An 18537-nucleotide genomic window follows, 5' to 3' on the forward strand; every position below is an offset into this window, starting at 1 on the left:
CAGGAGGAAATAGATAATAAAACTATCCTGGTGGGGGACCTTAAACTTCCCCTCTCAGAACTGGATGAATCTAACAAAAAAATAAGCAATAAAGAAGTTAAGGAAATGAATACAATTCTTGAAAAGTTAAATATGATAGATCTCTGGAGTAAATTTAATGGGAATAGAAAGGAATATACTGAACAGTTTATGACCAAACAAGAGATAGAGAATATTATGAAATGAAAAATGGATGATTTTGATTACATTAAATTAAAAAGGTTTTGTACAAACAGAAGCAATGCATCCAAAATTAGAAGGGAGGCAGAAATCTGGGAAACAAATTTTATAGCCAGTACTTCTGATAAAGGCCTAATTTCTAAAGTATATCAGGAACTAAATCAAATTTATAAGAATGCAAGTCATTCCCAATTGAGAAATGGTCAAAGGATATGAACAGGCAGTTTTCTGATGAAGAAATCAAAGCTATCTATGGCCATATTTTTAAAAAATGCTCTAAATCACTATTGAGTAGAGAAATGCAAATTAAAACAACTCTGAGGTGCCACCTGACACCTATCAGATTGGCTAATACGACAAAAAAAGGAAAATAATAAATGTTGGAGAAGCTGTGGAAAAATTGGAACACTAATGCATTGTTGGTGAAGCTGTGAACTGATCCAACCATTCTGGAGAGCAATTTGGAACTATGCCCAAAGGGCTATAAAGCTGTGCATACCCTTTGACCCAGCAATACCACTGCTAGGTCTTTTCCCCAAAGAGATCATGGAAAGGGGAGAAGGACCCACATGTACAAAGATATTTATAGCTATTCTTTAGGTTATGGCAAGGAATTGGAAGTTATGGGGATGCCCATCAATTGGGGAATGGCTGGACAAGTTGTGGTATATGAATGTAATGGAATTCTATTGTGCTGTAAGAAACAATGAACAGGAGGAGTTCAGAGAAACCTGGAGAGTCTTGCGTGGACTGATGATGAGTGAGATGAGCAGAAACAGAAGAACATTGTACACAGTATTACCAACATTATGTGTTTATCAACTGTGATAGACGATTTAAAATCTGTAAAATTCGATAGTTCAGTCTGAAAACATTCATCTCCCCCCCCCACACACACACACACACATAGACTTCTTTTGTTAGATCTGCAATTGGCAATTGATTTGGGGGCAAATTATAGTTTGCCTTGCATCCTTGAGAGGTTTTCCCCCAACCTGAGAATTGTGCTCATACTCTCTTCCCTTCAACCCTAACTGGAAGGAATTCAGACATTCCAAGGCTCTTTGCAAAGTCCTGAGTCATCTAACTTTAAAATTAGACATTGAGAGTAAAGCCTATACCCAATGCTACAAAGGATTATAGCTCCCTTAATCTTCATACTGTGGTAAAAATTATTTGTGGTAAAGATTAATATTCCCATTTTTAGCTAACTCATTTGGGAGGGGCCACACCTGGCCCATCCCAAGGTTAGGAAGACAGCTTTTGAAGGACCTCCCCTTTTGGGGGAGGGGATATTGAGTGCTCCCAGAAGGGAGGAGGGCTACTTCCAGAACTCGAGCTCGCTTTCGGTTTTTCAGCTTGGGCCCTTGTGGTGGTGGTGTGCATGTTTGTGCTCTGTCTCAGGCGACTGCTGTCTCTTGTCAGCACCAGTAAACTTTCCGGTTTGATGAGTTAATTACAGAAAACCCTAAATTCCTTTGAACTACCTAGATTGGAAAGAGTCTGGATTAAGTTTAGAGGTAAGAATATCTGTATTTCTATTTTCCAATTTCCTTATCTTGGATTTTTATTAGTTTCACCTTTGTTGTTTCATTCCCAAGTAATAAAATCTGATCCTTTTGTGAACTAAAGCTAAGAGGCCCCTTTTCTTATTGACCTGGGAGAAATACCTAAAAAGGGCAATTCAGAGGGGAAGATAAACCTAAAAGTTCCTTCATATTTCCAGGACCCCAATATTAAGGCAAGTCACCAAAATAATACTCTGTATATCAAATTTTGGCCCTCACAATACCATTCCTCCATGAAGAGAAAATGGATTTTTCCACTGGCAGCAAGGTTGTAAATTTCTTGAGAATAGGGATATGATTTGAGGCTTAGCACAGTCCCTGGAACATAGAAGGAATGTAAGAAATGCAGTTTATTAACTGAATTAATACTTCTGATATTTTCACTCAGGGCCAAGCATGTAGTAGATACTAGAGAAATACCCATTGAATGAAAATGGACACCAGCCAATTGACCATATTCCTAAACCATCAAACATTATGACCCTGGTATTGGGGGAAATGGAAGGGAAAGCATGAGTAAATCTTCTTTGAATCATCCCTATTTCCCCATTTTGCAAACAAAATTAAACAAAATGAGAAGGCAGTTTCTCAGTTCTCCCCAGAGTTCAACATGAGTTTTATAATTTTTCCTCTTAAAAATCAGGAGGGAGGGGCAGCTAGGTGGCACAGTGAATAGAGCACTGGCCCTGAAGTCAGGAGTACCTGAGTTCAAATCCGGCCTCAGACACTTAACACTTACTAGCTGTGTGACCCTGGGCAAGTCACTTAACCACAATTGCCTCACTAAAAAAAAAAATCAGGTAATTTTCCAATTTCCAGGTCTACATCATTGCTTCTACTCTCCATAATTTCTCAAATAGCACCAATAGTAATTCACCTATTTTGCTAGACCCCAGAACACAAAACTAATTTTAGAGAGCTAAGCTTTGATGCAATGAAATGAAAAACTTCCTAATGGAGGTCTCCAAAAGGGAAATAAGATCCCTCCAGATTGTCACTGAGGATTTAATACAGAAGCAGTATGAACATTTGTCAGAGATTGTGTAGAAGGTCTTCATGTTTAGCCATGGGTTGGACTAGATGGTGCCTGAAGTCCTCCCAGTTTGAAGATTCTACAATTCTAAGTCATGCCAGACAAACCTATATAATTTCTGATTTTTATGAGAGGTACTAAAAATGCTAGACACAAAGTATACTTTGATTTCATGAAGACATATGACAGGGGGCAGCTAGGTGGTGCAGTGGATAAAGCACTAGTCATGGATTCAGGAAGACCTGAGTTCAAAGCTAGCCCCAGATACTTGACACTTACTAGCTGTGTGATCCTGAGCAAGTCACTTAACCCTCACTGCCCTCAAAAAAAGACATATGACAAAGTCTTTTTGGACTTTGGATGGCAGGGCACAAAGGGCATTTAATGGCCTTGGACATTTAAGTACAAGTATGAGAAGACAGTGTTCTAGGTATAGTTAATCTGATTGGTTATAGTAGATAACTGCAAGGTCCCTTTTACCTTCTGCTTCTCAAATTCAGGGATTCTGAGAGTTGTCCATATAGTTTAGAAACTGTTTGTAAAAACATAGGAACCCAAGCTCAGGTTCCCTAGGCATATCAACTGACAAATGAGCTCATTCTGAGAATGGAAACTCAAGTTGTTTTGACTGTTCATATGGATCTAATCTTTCCAAGGTTTGTTGAAAAGCTAGAAAACAAACTTTTCACATCTCACTTTTCTTAATTGCTAGGAGCCTTTTAATGAAAGGTTCTTTCCCGAACTATTGGTGGGGATTATTTAGGAATAATTGTGAGAGTCATCTTGTAGGGGGCAGCTAGGTGGCGCAATGGATAGAGCACTGGCCCTGGAGTCAGGAGTACCTGAGTTCAAATCCGGCCTCAGACAGTTAACACTTACTAGCTGTGTGACCCTGGGCAAGTCACCCAACCCCAATTGTCTCACTAAAGGAAAAAAAAAGGAATGAAATAGAGTCATCTTGTGATGATGTTTGATGAAATCATTCCCTGGATGAGGGATAAAAGGGATGATTATCTATCTGAACTTGAAAAGGAAATGTTGGGACATTTGCGAAATGTTTTACTATAGATGGCACATGCCAGTGACCCACACTGGCAACTACTAAAAGTGTAGTGCCAAAGATTAAGTGGGAGGAACCAGAAATGCTACTTAGATTGCTTGAAGTGGCGTTACAGCTTTTGCTTCAGCTAAACTAGACTATGACTGCTTGTTGGACATTTCCAGCTGAGTACCTCTTAGAAATCTCAAGCTCATTGTGTATATTCCCCAAAAATGCACCCCTCTTCTAAATTTGCACATTTCTGTCATACTGTACCATCATCCTTTTAGTCACCTAGGTTTGAAACTACAGGGTCATCCTGTACTATACACACACACACACACACACACACACACACACACACACACTCAAGAATTTTCTAGATCTTGTCAATTCTATCTACACATCTCTACACATCTGTTCCTTTCTCTCTCCATTCACACCACAACCACTCTAGTTCAGGTCCTCATCACCACACTTCTGGGCTACTGCAATAACCTCTAATTCGACCCACTGTCCCCAGCCTCCTCTTTTGCAAACTCATTCTCCACACAGCTGCCAAAATGGCATGACTAAAACACAGGACTGACTATGTCACTCCCCTGTTCAAGAAGCTCTAGTGGCTCTCTGTTGCCTCTACGATCAAATATGAGCTTCTCTAGCAATTAAAGTTCTTCACAATCTGCCTACAGCCTCATTTTCCTCAACTTATTACACTTAATAAATGCATGTTTGTTTTCTGGACCTTGGCTTGGATTACACTGTTCCCTATACCTGGAATCTCTTCTTCATCTATTGAATTCTCATCCATCCTTTAGAATGAGCTTGGTGATAGAGCACTGGGCTTGGAATCAGGAAGATTCATCTTCATGAGTTCAAATCCAGCCTCAGATACTTACTAGCTGTGTGACCCTGGGCAAGTCACTTCACCCTGTTTGCCTCAATTCCCCATCTGTAAAATGAGCTACAGAAGAAAATGGCAATCCAGTGCAGTATCTTTGTCAAGAAAACTCCAAATGGGGTCACGAAGAGTCAGACACAACTGAAAACTGTTTACACACCAAGAAGCAAATTTTAAAACCAAATCAGATTCTTCTTCCTCCAGAAAGCTTTCCCCGACCTCCCCATTTGTTAATAACAGGTTTCACATTGTACATTATTCTGTCATTCTCTAATGTACTTAACATGTCACATTGTGTGTCTGAGTTATTTGTTTCTTGTCATTCCTATATTTGACTGGCAGTTCCTTGAGGAAAAGGACATCAAAACTTTGTACCCACTATCCTCCCCTGTACCTCAAATGATACCCCACATTTTCCTCCTTCATGAAAGATATTCCATTAGTGTTTGTTCTGTCCATGGTGCTGATAGCATGTGTTTCCCTGGAGAGTTCAAGATGTAATAGAAAAGTAACCAGACACAATGACAGTATCTCTGAGCTGTTAAATAAAGTGTGAAATAGAAACTCGAGGCACTTGGAAGAAATTCCTCAGAGAATCAGGCAGCATCAGTTTGGAGCCAGCCTGTCTCTACTTAATTGAACTCTAGTTGGTAGCAACAGTTCATTTCCCAGGACTTAAGGAAAGATTTCCTTCATCCATTCTTTAAAATCCATACCCAACAAGCTTAATCATAAAAGTAAAGTCTGGATATTGATGACTATTCCTTTGTGTGAGAGGACAATCCTACACCTTTTCACAGTAAGTAACTCCTAGAAAGTTGGGGACTTAGAAAAGATTTTCTTACTATTTTGTGTGTCTGTCTCTCTGTATTTCCTTCTAAATCCTTAACTTCTTCAGCTTTCTCACCTCCCCTTAAGCTATATCTTTATTCTCTTACCTCCAAAACTCTTCAAACATAGGGGGAAAGGGGCCATGGAGATGGAATGCCATTCATCTCTGTGACCATTTTGAAAAAAGTGGCAAGATTCTTAGGCAGAGAGATATTGCTGGTAGTAACTCAAAGTTTCTAGAATGTGTATTTCTTGACCTAAAGGACCAAAGACCCCCAAGACAGATTTTGGGGGTTTGGAAATTTGGATGTGAAAAAATATATCTTTGTTTTCACTAACTGAAATTTCTCTTTTCCTTCTATCATGATTGTTAAAAAAATATATTCTAAGAAGGTATCCATAGGCTTTACCAAGCTATCAGTGTGGTCTATGAAACAAAAAAAAAATGTAAACTTCTGTTCTAGAATCATAGATTTCTATAGATATATAAGAACCCCCAAGCCATGAGATATCTAGAAAAATCACTGGGAGCAGCCCCCTATCTTCTAGCAAATGAAGGTCTAAAGCTTCCAGGAGCAGAGACTACCACCTTTTTTTTTTCTTTTAGGATACTACTACAGGTTTTTATTCTTTCCAGACTTAGTGGACTCTTCCATATATCTCACTATCATATCTCTCCAGATTCAATTAAAGTATATATACATCTATACATATATATTCATATATATGAAGCCCCAGTTATGTGAAAGGCATTATATTTGGTACTGATTATGCAGAAATGAAATAAGACATAGCACCTGTTATCAAAGACCTTGCAACCCAATAGGAGAAAAGACAAAGATCTGGATAGCTTCTTGATACAAGGGAGAGTTTGATGAGTGAAAAGAGTTACGCCAAATACTAGAAAAAATAATTGAAGGAGAGATTGCTATCCCCAGCATGTAGCTAGGTGGTAGATATTGTTCAGGGAAGGTTTCCTGGGGTAGGTGGCAACTGAATAGAGTTTTAAAGGAGGAAAATTTTGTCAACACAGCTGAGAAAAATGTCCTTCATGGTTTGGGAGACAATAACAAACATTTCTTCAGTCTTCTCTTTGTTCATGCTCTAATTTTTCCTACAAAGACTTTTCTGCTCATTTTTGTTTCATTCATTTAGATTACCTCCAGAGTCCAGAGAAGAAGTGAATATCATGTACAGACATAAACCAATGGATCCTTTGGAAAAAGCAATATGCCCTTCACCTCCAGTCCTGGTACCATATCTGATATTCCAGCCATAGATTTTTTTTTTGTATACCCTTCCCTCTCAGACAGATATTAAAAAGACAGCTTGAGCCATGATTCCTGTCCCCAGTACCCTGAACAGCTCCCACCTCCAGATCTCTGAGTTTATCCTGATGGGGTTCCCAGGCATCCACCATTGGCAGCACTGGCTCTCTCTCCCCCTACTGCTGCTCTACCTTTTAGCCCTCAGTGCCAATCTCCTCATCCTGATGACTATATGGCAGGATCTGACTTTGCACAAACCCATGTACAAGTTCCTGGGCATTCTTTCTATAGTGGATATAGGTCTGGCCACCACCATAATGCCCAAGATCCTGGCCATCTTATGGTTCAATGCCAAGGCCATCAGCCTCCCTGAGTGTTTTGCTCAGATATATGCAATTCACTGGTTTGTGACCATGGAGTCAAGCATTTTCCTCTGCATGGCTTTTGACAGGTATATGGCCATTTGCCATCCTCTTTACTACCCTTCTCTTGTCACAGACACCTTCATCTTCAAAGCTACAATGTCTATGTTCATCAGAAATGGCATAGGGGTCATGCCAGTGCCTGTACTGGCTGCAATGCGACATTATTGCTCTGGAAATAAGATTGAACATTGTTTGTGCTCTAACTTGGGGGTCATCAGCCTGGCCTGTGATGACATCACAGTAAACAGATTTTACCAGCTGGCCTTTGCTTGGGTCATAATTGGAGGTGATATGACTCTGGTCTTTTCCTCCTATGTCCTGATCCTACGCTCTGTGCTAAAGCTGAATTCCACTGAGGCCATTTCAAAGGCCCTCAGCACATGTAGCTCCCACCTCATTCTCATCCTCTTCTTCTACACAGCTATTGTTGTGGTGTCTGTCACACACTTGGCAGGGAGAAAGTTTCCCCTAATCCCTGTGCTCCTCAATGTATTGCATAATGTCATCCCTCCAGCCCTCAACCCTATGGTATATGCTCTCAGAACCCAGGAACTCAGGCTGGGCTTCCAGAAAGTACTTGGGTGGGTGGGGAAATGTCCAGGAAGTAGCTCCCACTTGTGAACCTCCTGCATTGAGGCCTGGGGCAGGGGGAGTTCTAAATGGTGAATGATTCTTTGCAAGACACATAAGGGGATACAGTGATAATGATGTTGGGTGTAATAGATGAGGGGTCAGATGATTTGTTCCTCTTTTCTTCCAGTCCTGCTACTTGTTTAGCTAGTGACTAGAGATGATTGACAGGGCTGGCAATGCAAATGATGCCCTTAGGGATGCTGTTTATGAAAGGAGCCCTCTAAATACTGTTTATTATTACTAACTATCTTTGTAAAAGCACAGCCTCGAATATTTGCAAAGGAAAGCTCAACCTGGATTCTCCACTATAAAGCTGGATAGCTTTATAGAATTTTACAATTAATTAGTAGATTAATCAACATTCATTATGTGCCAGACTCTATGCTAGACACTGGACATACAATAGCCCTCAAAGGACTTATATTCTATAAGAAAAAGCAACATATTTTTTTTCTTTAGATTAGGTGGCGGGGCAGATAGGTGGCACAGTGGATAGAGCACTGGCCCTGGATTCAGGAGGACCTGAGTTCAAATCTGTCCTCAGACACTTGACACTAACTAGCTCTGTGACCCTGGGCAAGTCACTTAACCCCAATTGCCTCACCAAAAAAAAAGAAAGGAATGAAGATCATAAACAATTATTTCTAAGACTCCATTCATAGAGGAAGGCAGAACCCAGATGAATATGTGCCATGGACCAAATCAGAACAGAGAGGAAGTATCAGTACCAGAAGGAAGAAGGAAGCAGAAAGCAGTCTGATCCAAGAATGCAATGAGGACCAAATAAGGGGAATCTAGCAGTTGCTCATGGTAAAATCAAAAAGCATTCTAGCCTACAGCATTTTTCTTCCCATTTCCTCTGAGCACTCTGAAGAAACTTTCCATTTTAAACCGGCCTTCACCCCTTTGCTTCCTTTCTTCTCAGATGAGTGGACAAGAGGGCTTGGGGTAGTGAAAAGTGAGAGATAAATATAATCAAATCAAACTAAAACATTATTGCATCCTGCTATTATAGCATTGGTTTGTTATTTTCTTATGTCCTGTGTTATGTTATTGTAACTAGGTGGTAGAACAGATGGAGCACCCAGCCTGGAGCCAGGAAGACCTGAATTCAAATCTGGCCTCAGACACTTACTATCTGTGTGACTCTGAGCAAGTCACCTCACCTCTGTTCACCTCAGTTTCCTTATCTTTAAAATGGGGATAATAACAGCACCTACATACCAGGATTATTGTAAAGATCAAAAAAGATAATAATTCTAGAGCACTTAGCACAATACCAGGCACATAGTGAATGTTATACAAATGTTAGTGTATTGTTATTATTAACAATAGTAATAATAAATCACAATTCCATTTACAATAAATTTTCTGGGGCAGCTAGGTGGCACAGTGGATGGAGCACCAGCCCTGGATTCAGGAGGACCTGAGTTCAAATCTGGCCTCAGACACTTGATACTTACTAGCTGTGTCACCCTGGGCAAGTGACTTAACCATTATTGCCCCACAAAAAAAAAAAATTCTAATCTTGTGAGATTGGGGGTTTATGACTGAGGATGTGAAACTAATCCATGGGAAAATGGGGAAAGCAAAAGTTTTAATAGCTATCTGAGATAAGGAATCAAGGGGCAACTAGTTGGCAGAGTGGATAGAGCACTGGCCCTGGAGCCAGGAGGACCTGAGTTCAAATCTGGCCTCAGACACTTAACACTTAACTAGCTATGTGACCCTGAGCAAGTCACTTAGCCCCAGTTGCCTCACCAAAAAAAAAAAAATTATATAAGGAATAAATCAGGAATAAAAAGACTACCTGACAAATTGCAGTTAGATAACTCAAATGCAAAAGTATCCATAGTATAAGATTAAGTACAGAGGAGGCAGATGATGGGAGTAATCCAGAACTCATGTGTGACAAGAGGTAAGTAGTAATAGAATAAAGGGGCAAAAGATTCAAGAGCAGAGGACAATATAGAGTTGAAATGGTTAACTATTGGGTTGAGATGAGAGGAAAGGAAAGTGAAGTCAGAGCAGTATTAATAGCTTGAAAAAGTACTGGAGGGTGGAGGAATTGCAAACCACAATGGGGATAAAAAAAAGGTTTTGCGGAAGCAATGCATCAAAAATTAGAAGGGAAACAGAAAGCTGGGAAACATTTTTATAGCCAGTATTTCTGATAAAGGCCTCATTTCTAAAATATATAGGGAGCTAAATCAAATTTATAAAACTCCAAGTCATTCCCCAATTGAGAAATGGTCATAGAATATGAACAGACAGTTTTCTAATGAAGAAATCAAAGCTATCTATTCCCATATGAAAAAATGCTCTAAATCACTATTGATTAGAGAAATGCAAATTAAAACAACTCTGAAGTACCACCTGACACCCATCAGGTTGGCTAATATGACAAAAAAGGAAAATGATAAATGTTGGAGAAGCTGTGGAAAATATTGGAACACTAATGAGTTGTTGGTGGAGCTGTGAACTGATCCAACCATTCTGGAGAGCAATTTGGAACTATGCCCAAAGGGCTATAAAGCTGTGCAAAACCTTTGACCCAGCAATACCTCTATTAGTTCTTTTTCCCAAAGAGATCATAAAAAAGGGAAAAGGACTCATATGTGCAAAAACATTTATAGCACTCTTTTTGTGGTGGCAAGGAATTGGAAATTGAGGGGATGCCCATCAATTGAGGAATGGCTGAACAAGTCATGGTATACGAATGTAATGCAGTACTATTGTACTGTAAGAAATGATGAAACCTGGGGGCAGTGAGGTGACGCAGTGGATAGAGCACTGGCCCTGGAGTCAGGAGTACCTGAGTTCAAATCTGGCCTCAGACACTTAACACTTACTAGCTGTGTGACCCTGGGCAAGTCACTTAACCCCCACTGCCTCACCAAAAAAAAAAAAAAAAAAAAAAAAGTAAAGAAATGATGAAACCTGGAAGGACGTACATGAATTGATGCTAAGTGAGATTAACAGAACCACGGGAACATTGTACACAGTTTCAACAACATTGTGTGTTGATCAATTGTGATAGACTTGACTCTTCTCAGCAATACAATGATCCAAGATAGTTCCAAAAGACTCATGATGGAAAATGCTCTCCAAATTCAGAAAAAAAGAACTATGGAATATTGATGTAGATTGAACCATAATATTTCTATTTTTTGTTTTTCTTTTTTAGGTTTATCCCTTTTGCTCTGATTCTTCTTTCACAGCATGACTAATGCAGAAATATATTTAATGTGATTGTACATATATAACCTATATCACATTGCTTGCTGTCTTGGGGAGGGGGGAGGGAAGGGAGAGAGGAAGAAAAATTTGAAATTAGAGATCTTATAAAAAATAAATGTTGAAAATTATCTCTACATGTTACTGGAAAATAATAAAATACTTTTATGAAAAGAATAGGTTTTGGAGGGAGAACATGGGGAGAGGTGGAATCATAGAAGGTTATGGTCGAACAGGGAAATGGCAGTTTCTGATTAGGGAAGTGAAACAATTATGGGAAATGGTGAGATATGGTGTAGAACCATACCTATGTGTGCCTGAGGTGGGGTGAAGAAAGAGGTGATGGGTTTTAAGGAGGCTTAGGAGTTTGAAGAAGTCTCTTTGTGGATATTAATGACCCATAATATAAGGGCAGGAATAGGAGAAGAAAGGAAAATGGAGAGCAAGGTGCTGAAATCCTCATGTAAGGAATTCATTGTGATTAATTTGATCACTGACAATGCTATACTAAAGATAGGGTAATGGAAACCCCAAATCACAATGAATTCCTTACACTTGGAAACTGGGGAAAATGACTTCAGGTTTTACTGCTCAATCTCTTAGCCATGCCTGACTCTTCATGACTCCATTTGGTGTTTTCTTGGCAGAGATACTGGAGTGGTTTGCCAATTCCTTCTCCAGTTCATTTTAACAATGAGGAAACTGAGAAAAATAGAGTTAAGTTACTTGCCCAGGGTCACAAAGCTAGTAGGTGTCTGAGGACAGATTTGAACTCGGGAAGATAAGTCTTCCTGACTTCAGGCCTTATACTCTACCCACTGTGCCACTTAGCTGCCCCCAGGACCTCAGGTTTAGGGGCAGATAAATCACCATGTCAAGGGATAGTTACATCTACCAGATGTCACTTGTACACCAATTAATTTTGCAAAGGATAGTAAAGCTTGGACTAGAAGGAAGAATATCATATCTCCTGTACCTTAGGAGTTAGGGCAACCAAGATGAAGCCAACTGAATGGGATAGAAATATTCAGCTTGTTTTGATATAGAGACTGAAGTGGGACTATGCCTTTAAGGGGTAGTGTTAATTTCTTTGCCTTAGAAGTCTCTCAGATAATATACGTATGTGAGGGGCAGCTAGGTAGCACAGTGGATAAAGCACTGGCACTGAATTCAGGAGGACCTGAGTTCAAATATGGCCTGAGACACTTGACACTTACTAGCTGTGTAACCTTGGGCAAGTCACTTAACCCCCTCATTGCCCCACAAAAAAAATGTATATGACATGAAAATGAACTCAAACGTTTGGCACATGATTTTTGATTAAAAATGGAATGAGTGAAGAGATGAGTGAGGCTCTCGCCACATGAGCAGCCAATGGAGTTCAGCTACTGCCAGTGCTATCTTCACCCATTCAGGCCAGAACAACCTGAAGTGTATAAGGACAAATATGTCAGTGGCACATTTTCCATTTGAAAGGACCGATACAGGTACAGGACAATGATTTGTCTGTCTCTTCTCTCCCTCATTAGGTAAAATTCAAAGCCTGCCTGTTCTTTAAAGCTTGTTTACATTTCTATCCAATTAATAATGAATGATAGCTTTAAAAAATGGTTTATCACCCATAGAAACTTTGGATTTGTATTTCATTATTGGTAATAGATTGTAAGAAAGAAAAAGGCAATGGCCAATTTGCAATATGTTACTGCGGGGCATGGGGAGGGGGAGATGAAAGAGACAGGAAAAAAAAAACATAGATTTTCGGTCAAAAGTTGCTGAGATAATTACTAGCCAAGGGCTCCAGTACTAAATGAAAGGAAATCTTAGCGATTTCTATTTCTAAATTCCCCAAGTGGGGAAGGAGCAATAAAAGCAAGACTCCATTCATAGGCAAAATATGAGCTCAGCATTAAGTGCTATCTGGTCGAAGGTTGGGTGAGTTTCTACAACAAGCTTTCCTCATTGTTCTACTATCCAAGGAGAGAGCCTTCCCCCACTCCATGCAACAGTGGAAGGAAAAAGGGAGTAGCAGGAAAAAAACTGGGATTAAAAACTGGGATAAAAACTGGGAGAGGGCACAAAGGAAGAATTCCTAATGTGCCCTCTCCTTCGGCAGCCCACTAGGATCTTTTCACCTTAAACAACTAAGCCCTTACAGAGACATGACTACAATAGAAAGAGGGTAGGTCTGAGAACCAGAAGACCTGTCTTCTAGAAGCAACCTGGATTATTTCATAGAGTGCTGGACATGGATACAGGAAGACCTAAGTTTGAATCCTACCTCACAAATTTTAACTGAGTGACCCTGGGTAAATCACTATAGGTAAATCACCTATTTAGGGCTCAGTTTCTTCATCTGAATGTATAATATGTTTATCCATATAGGTTGTCTAAAAACAAAGATGGAGCTCATGGGTTACATGAATAGATATGAGCTGAGACCTGACCCAATTCTGTAGAAAGAAGAGTCCAGGACAGTTTTTGTGTTACCATAACAGTAGCAAGTGGAGAAAGGGGCAGAAAGTCCCCAAGAGTATTTTTTTATCCTATTATCATTAAAGGGGGGTATGTATCAGGTTAGAATTATATCTGCTTGCCTCAAATATCTTTAGTCTAGGATATAAGTCTGAGTATACAAGAAAAGCTACTTCTCTGCTTTTCCCTAAGAGACAGCCCCTAACCTACATTCACCAGCTTTGCTCCTTCCCACTGTAATGATTGGAATGATGCCACCTGCTGTAGATTTACTGTAGAAAAGCTCCGCCAGGAGATGAAAGTCTCTGAGGGCAAGACCATGAGTCTTTTCTTTGGAGTCAGGAAGTGACATTTGCTTGTGGGAGGAAGAAGGGGGAGCCTGGCGCTCTGACTCTCTCTCTTTCCTGTGGACTCTGGTGGAGAGCAGAGCTAGGAATGCTCTCTCCCTTTAATAGATAGAGGAATCTAGGTCTTTCTCTCTCTCTTGACCAAATTCTTATTCTCCTTAATAAATCCTTAAAAGTCTAACTCTTGCTAAAGCTTATAATTTCTTGGAGACCACTCATTGGATATTTTAGACAGTATAGCTAGAATTTTAGCCTTTACCCCCCTAACTCTGGCTAAACAAAAGATTGTCCTAAATTTTAAAAAAATAATAACAAGTAAATTGATTTATCCACATAGCAAACTGAAATTAGAGAAGTTCTGCATATTTTTATTACTTTTTTAAAAATAATAAACATTTTTATGTATAGTTTTGAGCTCCAATGTTTATCCCTCAATCTCTTCTTCTGCTTCCCCCTCCCTGAGGTGGTTATCAATAATATGTGGGCAATACATGTGCAATTATGTAAAACATTACCATATTGGTCATTTTGTATCCCAAAAATACTTGAATAAAATTTAAAAATGAAATAAAGTGAATGCACAAGAGTGATTGAACTCTTCAGCTGGGAGTAAAATAATAGCTCAAACCAAGAGAGAGCCTAATCTTGCCCAAGTAGAGCAAGATTAGTAGAATAGATTAGATTCTATCAGTCTCTAGGGAAGCAAGTTGAAAATAAATTGGGGTGGGGGCAGCTAGGTGGCACAGTGGATAAAACACTGGCCCTTGATTCAGGAGGACCTGAGTTCAAGTCTGACCTCAGCTACTTGACACTTACTAGCTGTGTGACCCTGGGCAAGTCACTTAACCCTCATTGCCCTGCAAAATAAATAAGTAAATAATAAATCAGGGGTAAATTGAGGAAGTCTTCTCCTACATGTATGCTGATTATCTCTCCACATGTGTTTCCTTGAAAGATATCTGGAACCATATGTGCCCCTTCCCCAAGGAGCTCTGGAACACACTCAATCCCTTGCAAAGAAAGAAGGGTTAGATGATGAGTCCAACAAGTTTTGAGTAGTTAAGAAAATTCCTATCAGGTGGGTTCAATCATCTCCATGAAACAAGAAACCAAATTATATGTTATCTTGTTTATAGGGTACACTTCTTTGTCATGGTTCCTGTATCCTAGCTGTTCACCACCCTACATCCACACATATGTCCTATCCCTTATTGTTCTAACATTCCTTTCTTCTCCCCACTTGACACCCTCAAATCACTTGACCCATTCATCTCTGAATGCTTTCTATCCCAAATTTCCACCTCCTTTACAAATAGTAGGGCATGGAAATAGAAGGGGAGTGAAACGTATGGTTGGCCAAGGTTAGAGTTGTGTACAGGACCACATTGGATTCCCTTTAGGCAAACAAGACACATTTCAAGGCACAACTACAGAACGGAAATTTTCCTGGCTATTAAAGATATGCAGAAGTATAATTGAGGGTAAACTCAGGAGGTAGTCATTTTCTGTTCACTGTAAGTGTCCAAGAAAAGGCTGGATGGCCATTTATGCCATCCCGCCCATATGGACTTAATGAGTTTCAGAGGCCCCTAAAACTGTAATATTCTGTGATTCTATAACCTGGGGAAAGGGAAACTGTGCTACAGGCCCTCTTTCTTTTTTTTTTCTTTTTTTTCTTTTTTTTTTTTTTTTTTTTGCGAGGCAATGAGGGTTAAGTGACTTGCCCAGAATCACACAGCTAGTAAGTGTCAAGTGTCTGAGGCCAGTCTTTGAACTCAGATCCTCCTGAATCCAGGGCCAGTGCTTTATCCACTGCGCCACCTAGCTGCCCCCTGCAGGCCCTCTTTCCAAGAAGACTAAATGGTAACAGAGAACTTCAAAGTGGAAAGAGAACTCAGCTTCCATCTAGTCCAACTCATACCTGAAAAAGAATCTGCCTAGAGCATCCCCAACAAGTAAGCATGCGATCTTTGCTTAAAGATCTCCAATGTGGACTCCACTCCTCCTTTGGATAACTCTAATTCTTAGAAAGTTTTCTAAAACAATTCCAAATTGGACTCTTTGTAGTATCTATCCTTGTGACTAGTTAAGCCCTCAAAGGACAAGAGGATAGCTGTGTGACCCTGGGCAAGTCACTTAGCCCCAATTGCCTCACCAAACAAACAAAACAAAGGACAAGAGGAACAATTTAATCCATCTTAGTTCTTCAAATATTTGCAGACAGCTATCATTTGCCCCAAGTGTCTTCACTTCTCCAGGATCAAGTTCCCCAAGTTCTTTCAACCAACTCCCATGAACTTAAGGCCCCTCCACATTCTTTTACGCTCTTGATCCTGGAAAACTAAGCCCAGGGGCCTTTTACCTAGGCATAACCTGCATAAAAGATCAAATATGTCAGAAGATAGCAAATATATGTCTAGAAGTATCAAGCAGGGTACTTGGTGGTGTAGTGCATCTTAGCTGCACATGTGGAAAATCTCCCTTTGTTGTAAGCCATGGCTTCCATTCTTTTCCTTGGATTCTTTGCTTAAGTTTCATCAAAGATTTGTTCAGATTGTTCAGTCATTTTCAGTCATGTCCAATTCTTCATGACCTTATTTGGAATTTTCTTGGCAGAGATAGTGGAGTGGTTTGCTATTTCCTTTTCCAGATCATTTTACAGATGAGGAAACTGAGGCAAACAAGGTTAAGTGACTTGCCCAGAGTAACACAGCTAGTAAGTGTCTGAGGACAGATTTGAACTCAAGAAAATAAGTCTTCCTGACTCCAAGCCCAGCACTCTATTCACTGTGGCTGCCCTATCAAAGATTTACTATTGGTATAAACCCTCTTCTACACTAATTGATACCTACTTGAACAAGTTGTTTTCCACTGCCCACATAGATGCCCCTGATTGTATTGCTAATTGTTTTTAATTCTATTTTCTTTGGATCCACCAAATTCCATCTTTGTTTTTCCTAATCTCAACTAAAAAATTCTCCAAGGGTCAATGGCAGGAACTATTTCTTTGTCAGTATCTCTGGACATCACCAAACACAGAGATCAGATTCTTGTGAAAGCAAAGATAACAGTGACACTGTACACAGTGGATGCATGATAGTTGTGGTTGGTTAATGTTATTGGGGCTGATGGTGGTGGTAGAGTAGAGGCAGTGATGATGATTTGGGATATGACACTAAAAGAGATAAATCCGAAATCCATCATGGAGGGTCCGAATTGGATTTAGTGGTTCCTAACTCTTCACATATATAACATCTCTTTAGAGCAAAAGTTCTCATGATAATGTGCTATTTCTTGGCTACTCCCCCAAACCTCTACTTCCTTCACAGAATCTTTTACAGAGGAAGACTATCAGACTTTGGCCAGACCATGAACTTCTTATCCCTTGGCCATGACAGAGAACATATGGGCCATACTGTCCCTAATCTGCTTGGTCTTTGCCCCATAAATGATAGGATTGAGCATGGGAGGGATAAGGACATAGAGATTGGCAAGGAGAATATGGACATGATGGGGGATGTTCTTGCCAAAGCGGTGAGTCAAGAAGGTAAAAAATGATGGAATGAAGAAAAGTAAGATGACCCCAATGTGGGAGCCACAGGTGTTGAGTGCTTTGTGCCGGGCCTCCTGGGAGGGTAATCTGAAGACAGCATGAAGGATCAGGGTGTAAGATATACCAATGAGTGCAACATCAACTAATACTGATGCCATTGGGACTGAGAAACCATACCAAATATTGATAGTGATGTCAGCACAAGCCAGCCGGGCCACACCAATGTGCTCACAGTATGAGTGAGGGATGATATTGGTCTTACAGTATGGCAGTCTCTTCAGCAGGAAAATGATGGGAAATATGGTCCCAATGCTCCTCCCCCAAATAGCCAGGGAAATTTTCCCGATCATTGCAGGTGTTAAGATTGTCATGTACCGTAAGGGAGTACAAATGGCCACGTATCGGTCAAATGCCATGGCCAAGAGGATCCCAGATTCAGCCACAAAAGCAACATGGATAAAGAACATCTGGGTGATGCAGGCATCAAAAGCAATCTCCCCAGCATGGAACCAGAAGATGGCCAGGGCCTTGGGCACAGTAGTGGTAGAAAGTAGTATGTCAGTTCCAGCCAACATGGAAAGAAATATGTACATGGGTTCATGGAGACTGTGCTCAGTGAGTACAACAAGGATAAGAAGACCATTACCCAACACTGCAGTCACATACATGAGGCAGAATGGAATGGAGAACCAGATGTGGTAGTTCTCAAGCCCTGGAATGCCAAGCAGGATAAATACAGTAGGATGGAAGATAGTGAAATTATTTTCCATCATTGTTAGCTTGAGATCCTTTCTGCAGAAACTGAAAAAGAATAAAGGTCAGAAAATGAAGCCAGAGGCAGACCAAACTAAGATGGAGGACAGGTTTAAAAAATGGAATATCAAGTCTTTTGAGAAGGTCTGAAATGTAACAGCCTTGTTTATGTTGTATTCCCATCCTACCTTCTCTGACTTTTCCACCACAATTCCACGTCCAATATCTTTCCCAGTCCTCCCTCCTCTCCACCTTTCA

General features: G+C 40.2%; 2 protein-coding genes across 2 annotated transcripts; one reads left to right on the forward strand and one right to left on the reverse strand.

Annotated features, from left to right (window-relative positions):
- Window positions 1-6927: 6927 nt before the first annotated feature.
- On the forward strand, window positions 6928-7892 carry LOC122751092 (olfactory receptor 688). Its single transcript, XM_043998033.1, is given in 2 exon segments — window positions 6928-7864; window positions 7867-7892. Coding segments are annotated over 2 exon segments (963 nt in total).
- Window positions 7893-17351: 9459 nt separating this feature from the next.
- LOC122749837 (olfactory receptor 52B2-like) lies at window positions 17352-18299 on the reverse strand. Its single transcript, XM_043996386.1, has one exon. It carries the CDS (start codon window positions 18297-18299, stop codon window positions 17352-17354), a length of 948 nt encoding a protein of 315 aa, XP_043852321.1.
- Window positions 18300-18537: the final 238 nt, after the last annotated feature.

This window comes from Dromiciops gliroides, chromosome 3, assembly GCF_019393635.1.
Source record: "Dromiciops gliroides isolate mDroGli1 chromosome 3, mDroGli1.pri, whole genome shotgun sequence".
NCBI lineage: Eukaryota > Metazoa > Chordata > Mammalia > Microbiotheria > Microbiotheriidae > Dromiciops > Dromiciops gliroides.

Excerpts from the sequence above, each read along its gene's own strand:
- LOC122749837 (XM_043996386.1), bottom strand. The coding sequence starts at position 18,299 with ATGATGGAAAATAATTTCACTATCTTCCATCCTACTGTATTTATCCTG.